Here is a 20,789-nt window from a genome sequence, read left to right as displayed (position 1 = left end):
ACAGATATATAACACTTCTGTAGCATTCTTCATCATAACACAGTAACACCGGTCTTACGGTAAAAACCTAAGTACCAGCGTAGTCCTCCAATATTCTTCGTAATATCCGTAACAGTTAAGGCGATTATTTTCGTAATTCGCTCTCTCATGCATTTACACATCCTCGATACCCCAGGAGTTACGCTCACTTTCAATTTCTGCACCCCTGGACTATTTCATAGCAAAATGGAAGGCTCGGTGTTCACAACCTTTTGGATGAGACGAGAAGATTCGTTTGATCCTTTGATGAACATCAAAAGAATCTCGCTGTTGCGTAACGGTAAAACTTATTTGCTTTGAAGTTGGTTATCGCTCCTTTGTGATCTTCAAAGGGCAAGTATCAGCCAGGTGATTGGTCAGGATACTTTACCTGACACCAATCTAATAGCAAGCCGCGTGCCATCAATTTTGCTACGACATATTCCAGGGGTGCAGAGAGCGAAAGTGAGCGTAATCCCCTGGATATCGAGGATGGGATTTACCAAAAAAATCGTAATGCACTAGGTTTTTTTCTTTCTGGGTTCTATGGTTATGAAATCCTATGCTAGTTATTAGAGAATTACATTTTCACTGGATCTGTATCATGCCAACAATTTTCTCTACCGCCAAAATAAAAGCATCCTCCATCAGGGGTAACGTTCACTTTCGCTCTCTGCACCCCTGGACTATGTTATAGCAAAATTGATGGCACGCGCCTAAGTATTTGATTGGTCTCGGTATAAAAAAAGACCAATCAGCAGGCTGATACCTGTCCTTTGAAGCGACACCCGACTTGAAAGCCAGCCCATTTTTAACGTTACGTGACCGGCAAATTCATTTGATGTACATCAAAGGATCAAACGAGTCTTCTCGTCTCCTTCAATTTTGCTATGACATATTCCAGGGGTGCAGAGAGCGATAGTTATCGAGAGTCGCTCATGGGGTATCGAGGATGAAATAAGAACTGAGCGAAAAAATAAACTGTAGAGTAGAATTGAAAACATTATTGAAAAGATGTCGTTAAAGTGGTAACATGTTTTATTTTCACTATTGTTATTTGTTATGACATAATTGTTGAATCGAATCAGATGAAAAATATTCTCCAATAAAGCCGTGACACTTTTCATTAAACTTCAATGTGCTGACTTTTTTCATGTTATTAACCTAATTATGATGAGAGTTCAATTATTTCCCTTCCGATCGGATCGAAGAATCCTTGAAATTACATGGGTTGATTCTCTTACATTCCCTTCACCCCTAGACTATGTCATAACGAAACCGAAAGCTCTGTAGAATAGTTTTGATCTGTGATGTATATCAAAAGAATCGTTCGGCAGCACAACGGTAAAATTAACCGGTTTTTAAGTCCTCTTTAATCTAAAAGCAGATATCAGCCAGGCTATTGGGCATTTGTTTTACTTGAAGCCAATCAAATAGCTAACAGCGTGTCTTCGATTTTGTCACGACACATACCAGGGGTGTAGAGAACGCAAGTCAGCGTAACCCCTGGAATATTTAAGCAGTCATAGCAAAATATTCTCAATAAATATTATACTGTACTACAAATATTTCCAAATATTGGCACTGTCTCTCAGCAACACCCTTAACTTATTGGGTCCCATCCTTCTGTCCTCGTTAGGGTGGGGTCATGGTTTATACAACATTGAATCAAGTTGGACCAATGATACTCTATATCAAATAAGATTTAGATAAAGCTATAGGATAAAAATCCTTATCTATGGCTCTTGATTATTAAAAACAACCTGTTACGAGATTTTAACACATTTTACCACAGTGACCATGAAAGTCTCACAAAGTCATTCAGTTGAAAATGCTTGGAAGTCCGTTATCCAAAATAGCATCACCCTGTGGTTCTTCGTTATTAAAATACGTTAACACATTAGATCCCTATGACCTTGAAAGTAGGTAAAGGTCATTTTCATTCGCAAACTTTGCTGGGCTTCATCTAAGGAAGCTACTTGTTAAATATCACGACTCCATGTCTTCCACTTCTTCATAAGAAGCAGTTTGCATTTTTTGCCATATTTGACCCCTGTGACCTTGAAAGTAGTTTAAGGTAATTTTCAATCGCAAACTTTGTTTGGCTCCATCAGTGACATTTACCGGTCAAATATTATATGTGTATGCCTTTAGATTATTCAGAAGAAGTCGTTTGAAGTGTGTGACATATTTGACCCCTGTGGCCTTGAAAGTGGATCAATGTAATTTTCATTCTCAAACTTTGTTGGACTCCATCCCAAGAAGCTACCATCAAAATATTAAGATTCTGTTCCTTTTCAGTTCTTCAGAAGAAGTCGTTTGAAGTGTTTGACATTTTGACCCCTGTGACCTTGAAAGAAGGTCAATGCCATTTTCTTTCTCAAACTTTTTCGGGCTCCATCCAAAAAGCTTCCAGCCAGATATTAAGATTGTATATCCCTCAGGTCTTCAGAAGAAGTCGTTTGAAGTGTTTGACATATTTGACCCCTGTGACCTTGAAAGTATGGTGAGGTCATTTTCATTCGTAAAATGTGTTGGGCTCTATACCAAAAGAAGCTACCAGCCAAATATTAAGATTGTATACCCCTCAGCTCTTCAGAAGAAGTCGTTTGAAGTGTTTGACATATTTGACCCCTGTGACCTTGAAAGTAGGTTTAGGTCATTTTCATTCGCAAACTTTGTTGGGCTCCATCCCAAGAAGCTACCAGCTACATATTAAGATTCTATACCTTTCAGTTCTTCAAAAGAAGTCGTTTTAAGTGTTTGACACTTTTGAGCCCTGTGACCTGGAAAGAAGGTCAAGGTAATTTTTGTTTGTCGGGCTCCTACCAACGAAGCTATCAGCCAAATATCATGACTCTAGGCCTGTCCATTCTCAGAAGAAGTCGTTTAAAGTTTTTAAAGTAGACGGACGCCGGACGGACGGACGACAGACGCTACGCCATGACATAAGCTCACTCTCCCTTCGGGCAGGTGACGGTAACATTTGTGACGATGATTGTCTGTTATGTATAAATTATGAGATTATACTAGAATATTTATAAATGTGGACTTCAAAATCAAAATCAATATCTCAAACGAGGGCATTAATCAAAATATCCTACAACCTTTAACATATTTTCGACAATATTCGAAGTCGGGACGTGAAATCTTAATGGGGGTAATTTCGCATGAATTTTTACATATTATTTACATTAATTATAATTTAATGTTTTTTTGACGTCATCAGCTACTAGCTTTGCGTAGTGCCCATCGCGTCTCGTTTTGAATATTCTTTCCATGTGCTTACTGCAACGGCAGCACCAATATGCCAGCCAAGCAGCTTGCTCGCCTACCTCTCCCACCCTCCCAGTAGTATTACTAGGCTGAAGGTTGATAGTTCATGGGAAAACTGTAAGAAATATTGAGTAATTTTAAAAGAGCTGTTAATGTTTTTTTATATAATGATAACGAGTTGACTTAATTAATCTAATTTTTTTCTTTTTTTTCTTTTTTATCTTTTTTTTTTTTTATCTCAGTGTGCATGTAACAATTGATGAAAATTTTTATCGTTTTGGCACTAAATTTTATGAACATTTTTTTTCTAGTAGTGTTTATTTTTATTTCAAGTAAATGATAAGTATTATTATCGAAGTCATCATTTAAAATGAAATTAAATAAGTCATAGGTTCACATATAGATATACAACCCAGTATATATATATATATATTTACCAAACTCCAGGATTGGTCTGCGAAATGGCTTCTCAAATTCCATCCAAACAAATGCAAAGTACTTTCAATTGATACTATATGCTTGGAGCATCGGGAACTAGAGAGCATAACATGTGAAAAAGATATCGGTGTAACTGTGGATGAAGGTCTAAACTTTAGGACACATATTCAATTAAATGTGAAAAAAAAGCTAACAGTATTGTTGGCCTTATTAGAAGAACATTCACTTATCTGGATGAAAATATGTTCAAACTTTTATTTAAGGCGCTTGTTAGACCACACTTAGAATATGCCTCTAGTGTATGGAGTCCATACAGGAACAAGGATATTGGTTTAGTTGAAAACGTCCAGAGACGAGCTACCAAGATCATACCTGGATTTAGTAATTATAAAGCACCGTCGGATGCGAGGAGATCTAATAAACTTTTATGATCCAAGAGTGACTGAAAGCATGTTTCAGTTTGATATTAGTAGTAGAACAAGAGGGCATTCTTACAAACTTTAAAAAACCCACTGTCACCCTGATATAAGGAAAAGTTTCATTACTTTCCGTGTTATTCATATATATGGAACAGTCTTCCAAAGGATGTCATTGATTCATCTCATGTTATACAGTTTGAAATTGGTTTAGATGATTACTGTAAACGTGAAAATATGATTTTTAATTTTTAGTTTTAAAAACTGTTCAATTGACAATTAAAGTATATTATAATATAAATTTTACTGTATGTGCTTATATGGATACAGAGGCGTGTAGCCTGCGTCCATAATGTATCATATTAAATCATATTAATTATATTATATACGTCTCTGGTTGTTATGATTCCTGTTATGCTATTCCTGGCCGGGCATTTTCGATCAACATGTTATATAATGCATGTAAGTATAGTATTGTGTAAATACATGTTTTTTACTTTTTACCTAGATATACCATAAACGCATCAAAAACTTTCTCAATTTTAGATTATTTTTATTGAAAATATTCCAAAATAAGTTTGTACATTATGCTCATGTCATTAGGGCGCAAAATGGAGCAGTTTCGGAACATAGAAGTAATTTCAACTTTCCGTTTAAATTTCTACTTTGCAAAGACTTTAAAGAAACCGTCTTGATACAAAAACTTACTTGTCATGTCAGTTCCGTTCAGTCATTAGAGTACCTGATGTTTTTAGTGTGTCCCTATCTGTCTCGTACGCGCGTTTCCTCTGAGATTTGACAGTTGGCGCGAGATTTGACATACGTCGTGATGTCATGTCGACTGGAAACATTCCTGTGTTGTCGATAACACTTTCTTTGCTCTTTTTGAAGAAGGTAATTTCATGACGTTTCTATTACATATGTCTTCAAATATTGAAACGACGTCAGTAGATCTATAATACACGAAAAACGCACGTGCACTCCAAAAATGAAATGTCCACGGCGACCAGAAAGCTTTACAGGAATCGAAAGAATGTATCGTCGATATACATCAATATTACACCTCTCATGCAATTGCCGTAATTTAATAGTTCAAATAATGTTAATTACTTTTTGAAAATTGTAATTGTAATTATCATAGACACGAACAGGACTAAGCACACATGCCACTGCAAAAAGGGTAACTGGTGCATTTGTTTTATTGACATAACAACCAAATGTCATTGTATCAACCCCACAAATTTCCTTGTGCCGAATTTCAGTTCAAACATTATATACTGTAAATCCTTGTTAAAAATTGTTTTTCAGGTCCGAAAGTCAAATGTCAAGGTCACTATTACTTACAATTAAAACATTGTTTTTCAACTATGACTTAATTCGGTTCACAAAGGTCAATTACACTCAATGTACACACTCAATCTGTCCTAACCACAATTGCTTGCATGGATTTGCATTCAACATACAAAATTCTAAGGTGATTCGTAATAATGTTTGTTCAGGTAAACGGCATTGCAATTACACAAGTGGTACAAACAGACATAAGATATACACAATTTTACAGACTAGATTATATCGCAGTAGGTAGTACTAGTAGTAGCAGAAAGCTAAATGAACAGTTGGCCTTTTTACCTTGGATAACACATAAAAGTTAAAATAGAACTTATTTCCAGTGGGGTCCAGAATACCCCACTGTTACATTACTGTCAATGGAAAATTGGTTTCTTCTCAATTGCACAAATTCTTCTTGGCCAATCAAACCCAAACTTCATAACCTTCTTTCTTACAAGTGGTGGTTTGAGATCAGGTCTAAAGGTCAAAGGTCAAAGATCAGAGGTCAAGGTCACTAGTATTATTATGAATAAAGAAAAATGTTTCTGTACAAATTACCTTGAGTTCATGTGTGCTGATCAAAGTCAGCATGCATTGAAGTGACTTTTGTTGGAAAGTAATTTCCAAGAACAAGGTAAAGTGGAATCAGTGCGTTCTATTTCAACTGTTTAATTTGTATTTGAACCCCTTTTTATCACTGAGATGTGAATTTAGTGTGATGAAATTTAACTATACTACTAATGGAGGAAGTGACTGGCTGACCTCCACTGAGAACTGAACTTTTTTGGTTGCCATGACTCGCCAGTGTTAGTTATGACATAACATTGCAATCCAGGCACAAATCTAGAAATTTTCAAATTATTTTAAATATGGGCAAAGGGAGACAACCCTATACAAAAGTCTTTATTTTTAAAAAGTTAGGTCAAAAAGGAGCACCTTGGCTAGTCAAGTTTTCTCATTTTTTTTACAAGAATGTATTAATCTAGAAATGTTCCAAGTAAGACCCTTCGTTTTACTATGAGTCTAAATGGATACCTATACTGTATACAGGAAAATTACAGCAACCATGTGTAAACAACACAATACACATAGTACTGTAATTAAATGTGAAGGGCAAATTAATATTGGGGTGAAAATGGATGTTACCGTCAAAGGGCGAAAATATCCCTGTATACAGTATTACATGGCATGTTAGTGGTTCACTTGTTTGAAAGGTTAGCATTGTGACCCACAAACCCACTTTGATTCACCAAAACAAAGCCAAGCCCATTTAACAAGGTAACATGTTATAATATTTGTGTAGCGTGATGTTACGATAATAGAAATTTAAAGTTTTCGTCTTTAAGTGATTTATTTGATTTTCAGGAAGTAGCATCAATGAACATTTCCACCAGCTTGCCAGAACCTAACGACGTGTTCTCCACAACAACCTCCAAGGGATGCTACCAACATGGTGAAGAAGACACAGGTAACAAAAAAAAATTGCATCGGATTGACAAAATCTTTTGGTCAGGATTTCGATGGTGACTGATATTACCAATGTGGTATCTACTCAATACAAGTTCCTTGTTGATGTAAAAAAAAGTTGTTTTTTTCTTCTTTTTTTTTACATTTCGATTTTTTTTATTGATTTTCATGTGAACAATTACATTAATTTAAATATACATATTTATTAACATGCCCTCATATACCTCCACCTTCATCGGTGATAATTGTTGATGTAAAGTTGGGTTATTTTGTACTTAGGTTATTTTGTAACAGTGAGGCCCTCTGTAACAGTATATAAGGCCCTCTGTAACAGTAAGGCCCTCTGTAACAATAAGGGCCTCTGTAACAGTATATAATGCCCTCTGTAACAGTATATAAGGTCCTCTGTAACAGTAAGGCCCATTGTAACAGTAAGGCCTTCTGTAACAGTAAGGCCCTCTGTAACTGTATATAAGGCCCTCTGTTACAGTAAATACATATTTATTAACATGCCCTCATACACCTCCACCTTCATCGGTGATAATTGTTGATGTAAAGTTAGGTTATTTTGTACTTAGGTTATTTTGTAACAGTAAGGCCCTCTGCAGTATATAAGGCCCTCTGTAACAGTAAGACCCTCTGTAACAGTAAGGCCCTCTGTAACAGCATATAGGGCCCTCTGAAACAGCAAGGCCCTCTGTAACAGTGTGGCCCTCTGTAACAGTATATAAGTCCCTCTGTAACAGTAAGGCCCCCTGTAACAGTAAGGCCCTCTGTAACTGTATATAAGGCCCTCTGTTACAGTAAATACATATTTATTAACATGCCCTCATATACCTCCGCCTTCATCGGTGATAATTGTTGATGTAAAGTTAGGTTATTTTGTACTTAGGTTATTTTGTAACAGTAAGGCCCTCTGCAGTATATAAGGCCCTCTGTAACAGCAAGGCCCTCTGTAACAGTTTATAAGGCCCTCTGTAACAGTTTATAAGGCCCTCTGTAACAGGAAGGCCCTCTGTAACAGCAAGGCCCTCTGTAACAGTGTGGCCCTCTGTAACAGTATATAAGTTGCTCTGTAACTGTAAGGCCCTCTGTAACAGTGAGGCCCTCTGTAACAGTATATAAAGCCCTCTGTAACAGTAAGGCCCTCTTTAACAGTATATAAGGCCCTCTGTAACAGTCAGGCCCTCTGTAACAGTATATATAACAGTAAGGCCCTCTGTAACAGCAAGGCCCTCTGTAACAGTGTGGCCCTCTGTAACAGTATATAAGCCCCTCTGTAACAGTAAGTCCCTCTGTAACAGTATATAAGTCCCTCTGTAACAGTAAGGTCCTCTGTAACAGTATATAAGTCCCTCTGTAACAGTAAGGCCCGTATATAAGGCCCTCTGTCACAGTAAGGCCCTCTGTAACTGTATATAAGGCCCTCTGTTACAGTAAATACATATTTATTAACATGCCCTCATATACCTCCACCTTCATCGGTGATAATCATATTTATTAACATGCCCTCATATACCTCCACCTTCATCGGTGATAATTGTTGATGTAAAGTTGGGTTATTTTGTACTTAGGTTATTTTGTAACAGTAAGGCCCTCTGTAACTGTATATAAGGCCCTCTGTTACAGTAAATACATATTTATTAACATGCCCTCATACACCTCCACCTTCATCGGTGATAATCATATTTATTAACATGCCCTCATATACCTCCACCTTCATCGGTGATAATTGTTGATGTAAAGTTAGGTTATTTTGTACTTAGGTTATTTTGTAACAGTAAGGCCCTCTGCAGTATATAAGGCCCTCTGTAACAGTAAGGTCCTCTGTAACAGTATATAAGTCCCTCTGTAACAGTAAGGTCCTCTGTAACAGTATATAAGTCCCTCTGTAACAGTATGGCCCTCTGTAACGGTAAGGCCCTCTGTAACGGTAAGGCCCTCTGTAACAGCATATAGGGCCCTCTGAAACAGCAAGGCCCTCTGTAACAGTTTATAAGGCCCTCTGTAACAGTAAGTCCCTCTGTAACAGTATATAAGTCCCTCTGTAACAGTAAGGTCCTCTGTAACAGTATATAAGTCCCTCTGTAACAGTAAGGCCCGTATATAAGGCCCTCTGTCACAGTAAGGCACTGTGTAACAGTATATAAGGCCCTCTGTAGCAGTAAGGCCATCTGTAACAGTATATAAGGCCATCTGTAACAGTCAGGCCCTCTGTAACAGTATATATAACATGAAGGCCCTCTGTAACAGCAAGGCCCTCTGGAACAGTGAGGCCCTCTGTAACAGTATATAAGTCCCTCTGTAACAGTAAGGTCCTCTGTAACAGTATATAAGTCCCTCTGTAACAGTAAGGCCCTCTTTAACAGTATATAAGGCCCTCTGTAGCAGTAAGGCCATCTGTAACAGTATATAAGTTCCTCTGTAACTGTAAGGCCCTCTGTAACAGAAAGGTCCTCTGAAGTTGTTTTTTTCTCTTTTTTTTTTACATTTCATTTTTTTTTATTGATTTTCATGTGAACAATTACATTAATTAAAATATACATATTTATTAACATGCCCTCATACACCTCCACCTTCATCGGTGATAATTGTTGATGTATAGTTAGGTTATTTTGTACTTAGGTTATTTTGTAAGAGTAAGGCCCTCTGTAACAATAAGGGCCTCTGTAACAGTATATAAGGTCCTCTGTAGCAGTAAGGCCCTCTGTAACAGTATGTAAGGCCATCTGTAACAGTCAGGCCCTCTGTAACAGTATATAAGGCCCTCTAACAGTAAGGCCCTCTGTAACAGTATATAAGGCCCTCTGTAGCAGTAAGGCCATCTGTAACAGTATATAAGGCCATCTGTAACAGTCAGGCCCTCTGTAACAGTATATAAGGCCCTCTAACAGTAAGACCCTCTGTAACAGTATGTAAGGCCATCTGGAACAGTCAGGCCCTCTGTTACAGTATATAAGGCCCTCTGTTACAGAGGGCCTTACCGTTACAGAGGGCCATACTGTTACAGAGGGTCTTACTGTTAGAGGGCCTTATATAATGTTACAGAGGGCCTGATTGTTACAGATGGCCTTACTGCTACAGAGGATCTTATATACTGTTACAGATGGACTTACTGTTACAGAGGGACTTATATGCTGTTACAGAGGGCCTTTCTGTTAGAGGGCCTTATATCCTGTTACAGAGGGCCTGGCTGTTACAGATGGCCTTACTGCTACAGAGAGCCTTATATACTGTTACTGAGGGCCTTACTGTTACAGGGCCTTACTGTTAGAGTGCTTTATATACTGTTACAGAGGCCCTCTGTAAGAGAGGGCCTTATATACTGTTACTGAGGGCCTTACTGTTACAGGGCCTTACTGTTAGAGGGCCTTACATACTGTTACAGAAGGCCTTACTGTTACAATGGGCCTTACTGTTACAGGGGGCCTTATATACTGTTACTGAGGGCCTTACTGTTACAGGGCCTTACTGTTAGAGTGCTTTATATACTGTTACAGATGGACTTACTGTTACAGAGGGACTTATATACTGTTACAGAGGGCTTGACTGTTACAGATGGCCTTACCATTACAGAGGGCCTTATAGACTGTTACAGAGGGCCTAACTGTTACAGAGGGCCTGACTGTTACAGATGGGCTTATATACTGTTACAGAGGCCCTCTGTAACAGCATATAAGTCCCTCTGTAACAGTCTATAAGGCCCTCTAACAGTAAGACCCTCTGTAACAGTATGTAACGCCCTCTGTAACAGTAAGGCCTCTGTAACAGTATATAAGGACATCTGTAACAGTCAGGCCCTCCGTAACAGTATATAAGGCCATCTGTAACAGTAAGGCCCTCAGTAACAGTATATAAGGCCATCTGTAACAATCAGGCCCTCTGTAACATTATGTAAGGCCATCTGTAACAATCAGGCCCTCTGTAACAGTAAGGCCCTCTGAAGTCCAGTTCTGCTATTGATTCTCTTCATACAGGATATGAAAGCTTTTTGCTAATTTCGCAATCATTTTTGTCATCTTTAAAAATCATTTGTCATATTGAAAAAAATCGGTTATTGTTTAAACCTAATTTGTTTCTATCTGTCTTTACAGATACCAGTCAGAAACCCGTTCTGTTTTATTTGTTCCTGTTACTACTCCTTGTACCAGTTGCCATAGCAACTTACATCTGCACAAGGTAAGGATGGGTTTCATAGCTTTAAAGCTAACCTGGCCTGAAGGCTCATGTGAGATTATGTCGAGGTGTGGTGTCAGTCTGTCAACTTTTCCCTTTAAAATGCTATCAACTATCGCAACTAAAAGACTAGATGGATTTTGAATAAATCTGGTCAGGAGCATCCTTGGGCCAAAAGGTTTCAATTTTGCTTTAAAGGAAGATGTTTTGTCTAGGGTTATGGTACTTTGTTAATAGTATGCTTGAGTGGAGGGCTATCAACTTTGTTTACGGTCACAGCGGTCAAATGTGTCAGAAACTTAAAAAAAAATCAATCATGAAGAACCTAGTGGGTCATGGTATTTGGTCTGGCATAATAGAATAATGGGCTATCGTATTTGTTAAAATGAATGACCTTGGGTTACTTTCAAGGTCACAGGGGTCAAATGTCAAAACATTTAAATAGCATCTTCGGTATAACCAAGAGAGCTAAGGTCATGTTTTTTGGTCAGTAACACACTGGGATCACAAGTTGTGACAAGATATTTGAAAAATCGAAATATCCACTATCTTAAATGATAGTTTTGTTTATACAGAAAGAGAAAGAAACATCGAAAGAGGGACAGAGATTCAGAGTTAACAACTTCTCAAAGATTTCTGAGGAAGCATTTTCACCAAGATACTAGAAAAGGAAGAAGAATACAGATTGAGGTATAAATTATGTTGATGAGTTTGAAATACATTTAGCATATTTACACATAATTGGCATTTTAAAAGTTATTCAGTGCCAGTATAATCTTGAATCTGGCTCATTAACTCTAGGCTTACTTAAGGATGTATCACACTATGCTGCTTTATTTTGAAGCTCTTCCAAACGAGTTCCACACATATCGAGGTGTGTAATATCTTTTATGGACAATACATTTGGACTTGGTTAATTATACATATAAGTAACCTGTGACATATTCGAAGGTTTTAAGCCTTGGTAACATCAGTTTGTTAATGTGTTTCCAGGTAATAGTTATTGGCTGGATTGCAATGCAATTGCGGCTTATAAGATTGGCAATTCCCGTCAGTTCGTCCGTCTGTCCAAGTTATTGATTATTCCACATCAACTTAACTTGCATGGCTTATGTATCTAAGGATGCTTATCACATGTGATGCTTTGGATGCTGCTTTTTACCTACATTTTCCGCTTGACTGACCAGGTTAAAAAGATTGGTTGAGGTCAGGCCCCATCTGCACAAAGGTGAATAAGATTGGTTTAGGTCACTTACCAAGTAACTACTTGTCCTACATCAACTAAACTTGCATGGCTTATGTATCTAAGGATGTTTATCACATGGAATGCTTCGAATGATGGTTCTGACCTATATTTTCCGCTTCAGTGACCCGATTAAGAAGATTGGTTTAGGTCAGTTATCAAGTAACTACTTGATGTACATCAACTAAACTTGCTTGACTTATGTATCTAAGGATGCTTATCACATGCGATGCTTCGGATGCTGATTCTGACCTACAAATGTACATTTTCTGCTTGACTGACCAGGTTGAGAAGTTTGGTTGAGGTCAGGCCCCGTCTGCTCTATGGTTAAGAAGATTGGTTTAGGTCAATTGCTAGCACTAAGTAACGACTTGTGTTACATCAACTAAACTTGCATGGCTTAAGTAATGCTTATCACTTTTGATGCTTTACATGAAAATGTACTGTAGCAATCTGCCCATATCACCATTGGCGATTTCTTGTTTTTGTTATCCTTGCGACAAGTTGTTGATATATAGGAATCAGTTGTTTTCGTATGTATGTCGTCGTCGATGATGTCATTGCTCTACAGACTTCATGTCTTATCTGATTGGTATTGATAACATCAAGATTATAATAATTTTTTGATACGCCTGTCAAATTTGACGGGAGTATTATGCTATGGGTCCGCCTGTCCGGCGTAAACTTTTGTTTGTCCGGCAATCTCCTCCTACATTTTTTGACCGATCTTTTTGAAACTTGATATACATTACAATCATGATATGAAGTTGTGTTTCCCGTAAAAGAATTTTGATTCAACAATTTTTGCAAAAGTTATTGCCCTTTGTTTATTTGTGTATTTGATTTTTGTCCGGCAATCTCCTCCTACATTTTTCGACGGATCTCTTTGAAACTTGGTATACATTATTATTATGATATGAAGTTGTGTCCCTCCTAACAAGTTATTCGGGCCAGGTGAGCTTATGGCATGGTGCGGCGTCCGGCGTCCAGCGTCCGGCCGGCGTCAACTTTTTACTTTAAACAACTTCTTCTCAGTAACCAAAAGGGCTAGGGTAATGATATTTGGCCAGAAGCATGCTGGGATGAAGGGCTACCAAGTTTGTTCAAATAAATGACCTTGGTTTATATTCAAGGTCACTGGGGTCAAATATGTTTAAAACATTTGAACGACTTCCCCTAAATAACTGAGAGGCCTAGGGTGATGATATTTGGCCGGTAACATGCTGAGATGAAGGGCTACCAAGTTTGTTCAAATGAATGACCTTTGCCAATTTTTTCTGAATTAATTTAAACTTTAAGTCAAGACGCTGATATTTTGACTGTAGCTTTATTTGAGTCCTCTTTTAAGGTTACAATTGTGAGATTAATACCAGGTGAGCGATGCAGGCCCATTGGGCCTCTTGTTTATAGTATGTCAGCTAACCACTCTTATAGTGATGCAGATCTTGTTTCAATGTAAGAAAGTATATAAAACTATATGGCATTCGACGGGCGTATATTGTTTCACCCCACGGTTTATCCCTGCGACAAGTCGTTGAAAGGTATAAATGGATTTGTTGTTAAGTACAGTTGAACCTCCCCAGTATCTCAAACTCTTTTAACTTGAAGACCCTGTTTATCTCGAAGTGTTTCTACGGTCCAGGCCAAATCTCTTCTTTGCCTTAGTAAATAAAACTCTGATAATTCGAACCCTGAAAAGTCGAAAAACTCGGATACTTCGAAGTAAGATATTGATTTCAATTCTACTTCCTAGTGTTTGAATTTCATTTTGTCACTTATTATTTTTTTTATACAAATAAAACGCAAAAGTACGACATCTCGCCATTCCCTGTTGGTAAACATCTTTCGTGAGTAGACTAGCATGAAATCGGTAAAAAGTTTTCCCTTAAAGCTACAGACTGTAAAGTGTGTGGACTGTCAAAACCATGTTGTTCATAATAAAAAACAAACTTTTTATGATGATGATCAACAGTATTCTGTACTTGCTGCAAGTCCGTTTTACAGGAGCCAGTATGGCTTTGAAAGTCGATCAAGAGATTTAAGAACAATCCAACAATTGCTGTTGATTACATCGAGTTGAGGAGGTGTCAGGTGTCACATTTGGCTTTAATAAATCAATGTGTTACATGTACGATATAATCTGTTTGTGTGTGTTTTCAGTTAAAGAATTGCTATGCGTACGCTCCATTACAGTGATTTGTTTTAGACTTGCACACTTTCATTTCAGCATGGTATAGTACGAGGACGGAGACAGCGGGATAGTTCGATTTTTAAATGTAACACTTCAGAAGTAAAAAAATTAATCACTAGTCCCATCCATATGCAATAACGAATTCACAACATGGTCCAACCGTTTTGATCGCGTTAAACGAAAGTATGTTTTTCAGAAATAACTTACTCTATTTTTGTAAGCGTGTTTATTGTAAAATTACATACCTGTATTTGTTATATTGATTACATATATCATTCATCGATTGATTACAAGCATTGGCTATTAATAAATTCAACAACTGCTAGTGCTATGTCCAAACAGCAAATTTCATACCTAATTTATGAACCCGCATAACTCGAATACTCGGATAACTCGAATTTTTTCCACGACCCCGTCGACATCGAGATAACGAGGTTCGACTGTCTTATCCAAATGATAGAAAACTTCTTGTTTGTATTTATAAACAGCATATCTTGTGATTTTTTTTCTGTATCTTTGCAACCTTGGCTAATGTTGACAAACACAATGCATATAAGTTGAATGACCAGGCTAAAGATGAAATAAAGGCTTGTTACACAGAACCAAAGGTTAAACAAAACCCAGGATAAGTCACAGAATGTAGGGGACATTGTGCAAACACTAACAATATGTCTGAAAAGCAAGAGTTTTTGACATCTTTCACCTTTTATGGACTTTTTATGCCCCCCCACCATAAAACTGGGGGAGGGGGGGGTTCATATAGTGTTGCCCATATCCATCCTGTCCCATCCTATCCCTACATATTGTGTTGCGATTCAATGTAAGCACTCTAGCAACTTCATTCTTTGACAGATTTTGATCAAACTTTATACAAACGTCAAGTGTGAGAATACCTCATACATCTCTGTGTTTTAGGGCTCCAAGGTCAAGGCCAAGGTCACTTGCTGTATATGCAAAATCATCAACTGATTCAATCTCCTCACTCTAGCTACCTCATTTCCTAACAGATATTCATCACAGTTAATACAGATTTCAGATATAAGAATATGGATGGGTTCATGTTGTAAGCTCTGAGGTCAAGGCCAAGGTCAAGGCCAAGGTCAAGGTCACCATTGCTATTTACAGAAAATCATCAACCAATTCAGTGACATCAGTCTACCAACTTTATTTCCAGATGGATGTTGATCAAAATTTATACAAAGGTCAGGTATGATAATACCTCGGACATCTTTGTGTTTCAGGGTTCGAAGGTCAAGGCAGAGGTCACTGTTGCTATATATAGAAAGTTATCAAACGATTCAGTGTCATCACTCTAGCTACTTCATTTCTTAACAGATTTCGAACAAACTTTATATGGATTTCAGGTATGAGAATACCTCAGATAAGTTCATGTTTTAAAGGTCAATGCATGTTGCTATTCATAGAAAAAATTTCTCTGCATTTCTCCATTTATCAACTTGAAGTATGATAATACTTTGAATGCGTACATATTTCAGGGTGTCAAGATCAAAGTCGTTTAAACCATTTATAGAAAATTATCAAACACTGAAACTAATTTCACATGGTAGCTCAAGCATTCATGTCTTACAGACATTGTTTAGTTTTTAACAAAAAAGGATAAAATGTTTAGGATAGGAATAACATATTAATAGGCCCTTGTTAGGTGGTGTTGACACCACATCCGCATTGACTTCAGACTTAATTTGGTGCTCATGTTTATCCTATAACGCTTTGAGTTCTGAATTTGTTCTTGTGTATCAATACTTTGGTTTATAGTTTGCAGACCTAGGTATGTGTGTACCCGTTTGGTGTATTTAGTGTAAATTTGGGAGCCTAAAACGCAGTACGATTTGGTGATAAAAGTATGCATTGCTTATTGAATGCTAAATATGTTCTTTTTTGTCAAATTTGTTAAAAGGTTTTGTTGTTATTTGATGATGCTGTAATTTATTTTATTTTCAATTTCACTTGATATATCCAGGCCCTGATAATAAACTGTCAATCATTGTAAGCTTAACATTTTACATACAATATAGGTGTCGCCACCTTCAGATGACGATAATGATCATCGTCGGCGATCTTATGGCAGGAGACGTGCTCATACAAATCCCTCTGGTGATTACGATCTTATTACAAATCGGGATCACGACATCCATGTTTATAGAGGTTTGTTTGAGGCTCCCTGTACCTAAAACTGTAACCATGCAATGGAAATCAACATGACGATAGATTTAATCAAAGAAACTAATACTTTTGGAATTTCGTTTTATGAATAAGTAAAAACGATAAAATAAACCAACAAAAACAAACAACATATTTTATATAAATAATCTGTGCTTAGTAAGATTTCATCTTGAAAAGTGATTGCATATTTGTCTCATTACAGTAAATCACTTAATTTCGAGAATGACAGAAATCCCAGAAATTTACATTAGACAGTCCAAAAATGATAAGGAAAAATCCTCAAATTTGAGTTCATTATAATGCAGGGAAAGCTGAAATTTCTGTTCTATGTTTTTCAGTAATGAAGAATGCAAAGAATTGTCATCGTTGTAGCGAAGTATCTTCTGGATCGGTGTTCCTGAACGTAAGTGTTTCTATACTGTAAACTAGAATATACATGCCCTTGCACGATGGGAAGGATTGCAAGGTGCAGGTTATGATTTATCTTACCCTGAAAAGTTGTTTCAACTCTTTTCCTGGTGTGAGATTAATAAAATCTATTACCTGTAACTGAGCGAGATGGGATTATCTCCGCTGAGGGCTAATGTTCTGTTATATTATTCCAACTGAGGCGTAAGCCAAGTTTGGAAATTACAGAATCTTAGCCTAAGACTGAGATAACCCTATCTCGCTCATTTACAGGCTATTGATATTTTTTCTCTCATTTCCTTGTGTGTATGATAGAGCTGTCCAGGGTAAGAAAGGGGTGTGAGAAATTTCTACCTTACACCTCGTTTCATGTGACGTCGCGTCACAATTGCTCAACAATGACGTAGGTTTTTTGTGCAAATTATTTGAATTTGTAATCATGAGATGATGCTATTTAAATACTGTTTGTAATAGGTATTATCTATTGGGGAGTTTGATGACCAACCAAACACGGCCTAGGATATTGTCCTATTTTGTAATTACTAAAGCAATGCAAAAGTGATGAATATATACAAACAATGGTACCATATAAAATTTATATATTGCATGAGAATGGTCAATGCGAAATTTTCCCCAACATGAAAGTAACATTGATGAGAAATTTTCCATGTCTTGGATAGTTCAAAGTCAAATTACAAAATTTGCAAAAAGTATTTATTTTCTACTCCTACAATATTGATATGGGGTAGTCGGGTGGTGCAGTGGATAGAACACTCGCCCTTTACCAAGATTGATAGACATGAAAAGGTAAAGGGTCACTTACCTGACCACATGGTACTTCTCCAGGTACTTCGGTATACCCTCTTAGGAGCCTCTCGCACGCTACCATATGGGCCAACAAGGGTGTTTATGTAAGTTGATAGCATTTGTATCATAACTGCTGTAAAATGGATAATTTTTAATTTTACAACATCAACAATGTTATTACGCCAAGTTATCCCATTTTGATTTGTAAGGATTCATCTCGTGGTACACCTTCGAACATGTGTCCCCAATCCCAGCGAAGATCAAGTCGGCCTAGCAGCATAAATGGTGGTCATTTGCTGATGGTCCCTGCCTGTGGCCCCGGGGGGTCAAGCCGCTGTGCCTCCTACCTCACTCTTCACGGTGCCCAGGAGCCAGACCCTCAGGATATCGACATGCCACGGACCCAACGTCGCCGCCAGGCACGTTCCTCGTGTAGTGAACGAGAATGTCATCACAGAGGACCCGCCCCCACTGCTAGTGAGTGCAGGAGTACCAGAAGCAATTATGTTTTTTATCAAACCTGCTCATGCAACCACCTCTATAAAAGACCAGCTGTGTTAAGAGACAACTTTCAATGTTCCCAATCACTGTGATTTCTTTGTGATTTGAACCTGTAGTAAGATACCAGCTGTGTTAAAAGTTAAGAACTTGCACATTTAATAGCTATAGATGATGTGTCTTTCAGGATCTTTTGTCAAGGTACAGTGATAAAGATAACGGGTGATTGTATTTCAACTCATTTGTTTTGACATGTTAAATAGAAATGGGAAGATCTATACTTGAAGTGTTTGTTAAAGAAAACTCAAAGTTTCAGAGAAAGTTTAATGGGCTTTTAATGTTCTGTTTGTGGTACTCTTTATCTTTTATTTGTAGGAATCTCACAACTGTACTTACAATCCCAGAGGCCAAGCTACCACCAGTCTTTGCCCCACCCTCAGCTGATGGAGGACAGACACAGCCAATCCCCCATGTATAATGACTATGGAAGATACGTCACAAGTCCGACTATACAAAGAGGCAGACCAGAAAAAATTGCCAAAAGTCTGCCGTTCTTATATGATTTTGCTCTCGATGGAAAGTCCTACCCTCAGCATGATCCATCAAATCGTAAAGAATCTTGGCAAAGTGCCAGAGGATTTGGACATTCTCAGTCGTACGGAAATGAAATAACAAATAAAAGCTGGTTTCCAAGTGAATCTGATATCGCGGAGTTCTGTACGGCACATGAAGACACGCTAATGAATTGTACCGATAACACAGTTTTTGAGCACGGCCCCGATACCTCCGAGGGCATACCATCCAGCCATGGGATCTTCAGCAGCAGTCAAACACCAGTCAATCCAACAGGTAGACATGTCGGGACGCCGCAGACTGTCAAGGTCCAGAATTTCTCCGTAAGTCACGTCTACACGGCCGAGGATACAGGCAGTAAAAAGGCTATGTTGTTTAATAAAAAGAAATCTCATTTGAGCATTGAGTGTGAATCAGAGTCTGTGGTGAATACGGCTCCTCAAGACTGTACTTCCTGTGACAGCTATAACAATTCCTTGCAAAGACAGACGGACTTCACTAACGAAACACAGTCTCTCTTGGTAGACAAGGGAGGTCAGCAGCCACGCCTTGTTGCCGATTATGACAATACCACATTTGAGACATCCATGGTAGAAGTGGCACCTAGACTCAGTCTTCCATTCCAGGAAAATATAGGTGACTTTCAGATCACTGAAAACAAAAGTGTGGCTGCAATGGTAGACCCGAACAATAACCTTGACGGGAAAACCCGTGTACTTCTGAAATCAACATGTAGTGATGTTCTGGTTCTTGAGGAGGGAGAAAGTATGGTTTAATCTTGAGAGGAATGGCCTTGAGTAGGGCGAGTATGACAGAGCCTTGAGTGGCAGTAAATGACACATTGAGAATAGGGCTATCATAGTGTGACCTTGTGGATGTAAAGATTATGGTACGAACCCCATTAACCCCAAGATAATGAATAAAAAAAGTTAAATTGAAGAGGTGAAGAATATGGTGTAACCTTCCAGGTGAATATTGTGTGACCTTGATAAAGTGAAGAGTACATTGTGACCTTGGGGGAAACATAGTGAGACCTTGATGGACAGAGTATGGTGTGACCTTGATGGAGTGAGTATACTGTTACCTAGATGGACAGAGTATGGTGGGACCTTGATGGAGTGAGTATACTGTTACCTAGATGGACAGAGTATGGTGGGACCTTGATGGAGTGAGTATACTGTTACCTTAATGGACAGAGTATGGTGGGACCTTGATGGAGTGAGTATACTGTTACCTAGATGGACAGAGTAGGGTGTGACCTTGATGGAGTGAGTATACTGTTACCTAGATTGGGGGAAAGGATGGTTTTCTTTGAGGGGAGAGTATGGTATGCAGATTTTGATATGACCCCTGAGGAAATTCAGACTAAAGTGTTAACATCGAAGGGTATAATGACCTTGAAGTGGAGAGTATGAGGGACAGATTAGGGTGTTGAGAGGGTGTGACCTTGAGAGACAGATTATGGTGTTGAGAGGGGGAGAGAGTAGGGTGTGACCTTGAGACAGATTATAGTGTTGAGAGGGTGTGACCTTGAGGGACAGATTATGGTGTTGAGCAGGTGTGAACTTGAGAGACAGATTATGGTGTGGAGAGGGTGGGACCTTGAGAGACAGATTATGGTGTTGAGAGGGGGAGAGAGTAGAGTGGGACCTTGAGAGACAGATTATGGTGTGGAGAGGGTGGGACCTTGAGAGACAGATTATGGTGTTGAGAGGGGGAGAGAGTAGAGTGGGACCTTGAGAGACAGATTATGGTGTGGAGAGGG

At 38.2% G+C, this 20,789-nt stretch overlaps 1 protein-coding gene across 2 annotated transcripts; it reads left to right on the top strand.

Moving 5' to 3' along the window:
* The first annotated feature begins 4,960 nt into the window (after positions 1-4,960).
* Positions 4,961-19,825, top strand: LOC110456936. Of its 2 annotated transcripts, none has more exons than XM_021508008.1 (8): positions 4,961-5,042; positions 6,843-6,945; positions 11,039-11,123; positions 11,696-11,810; positions 16,591-16,669; positions 17,077-17,141; positions 18,163-18,430; positions 18,827-19,825. In XM_021508008.1, exons 1-8 carry the CDS (start codon positions 4,983-4,985, stop codon positions 19,798-19,800), a joined length of 1,749 nt encoding a protein of 582 aa, XP_021363683.1. In that variant the 5' UTR covers positions 4,961-4,982; the 3' UTR covers positions 19,801-19,825. The 2 variants fall into 2 exon arrangements, with proteins under 2 accessions (XP_021363683.1, XP_021363682.1); XM_021508007.1 differs by having other exon boundaries at positions 16,591-16,720.
* Positions 19,826-20,789: the final 964 nt, after the last annotated feature.

Source organism: Mizuhopecten yessoensis, unplaced genomic scaffold (genome assembly GCF_002113885.1).
Source record: "Mizuhopecten yessoensis strain PY_sf001 unplaced genomic scaffold, ASM211388v2 scaffold8955, whole genome shotgun sequence".
Lineage (NCBI taxonomy): Eukaryota > Metazoa > Mollusca > Bivalvia > Pectinida > Pectinidae > Mizuhopecten > Mizuhopecten yessoensis.
Note: the sequence above shows the minus strand (reverse complement) of the source record. Positions and strands in the feature narration are given on the sequence as shown.

What these genes read in the sequence shown, in the direction of transcription:
- LOC110456936 (XM_021508007.1), top strand. Translation starts at nt 4,983, where the DNA reads ATGTCGACTGGAAACATTCCTGTGTTGTCGATAACACTTTCTTTGCTC. An exon ending in ACATGGTGAAGAAGACACAG is followed by an intron (nt 6,946 to 11,038) that starts GTAACAAAAAAA and finishes CTGTCTTTACAG; the next exon opens with ATACCAGTCAGAAACCCGTT. An exon ending in GAAGAAGAATACAGATTGAG is followed by an intron (nt 11,811 to 16,590) that starts GTATAAATTATG and finishes CATACAATATAG; the next exon opens with GTGTCGCCACCTTCAGATGA.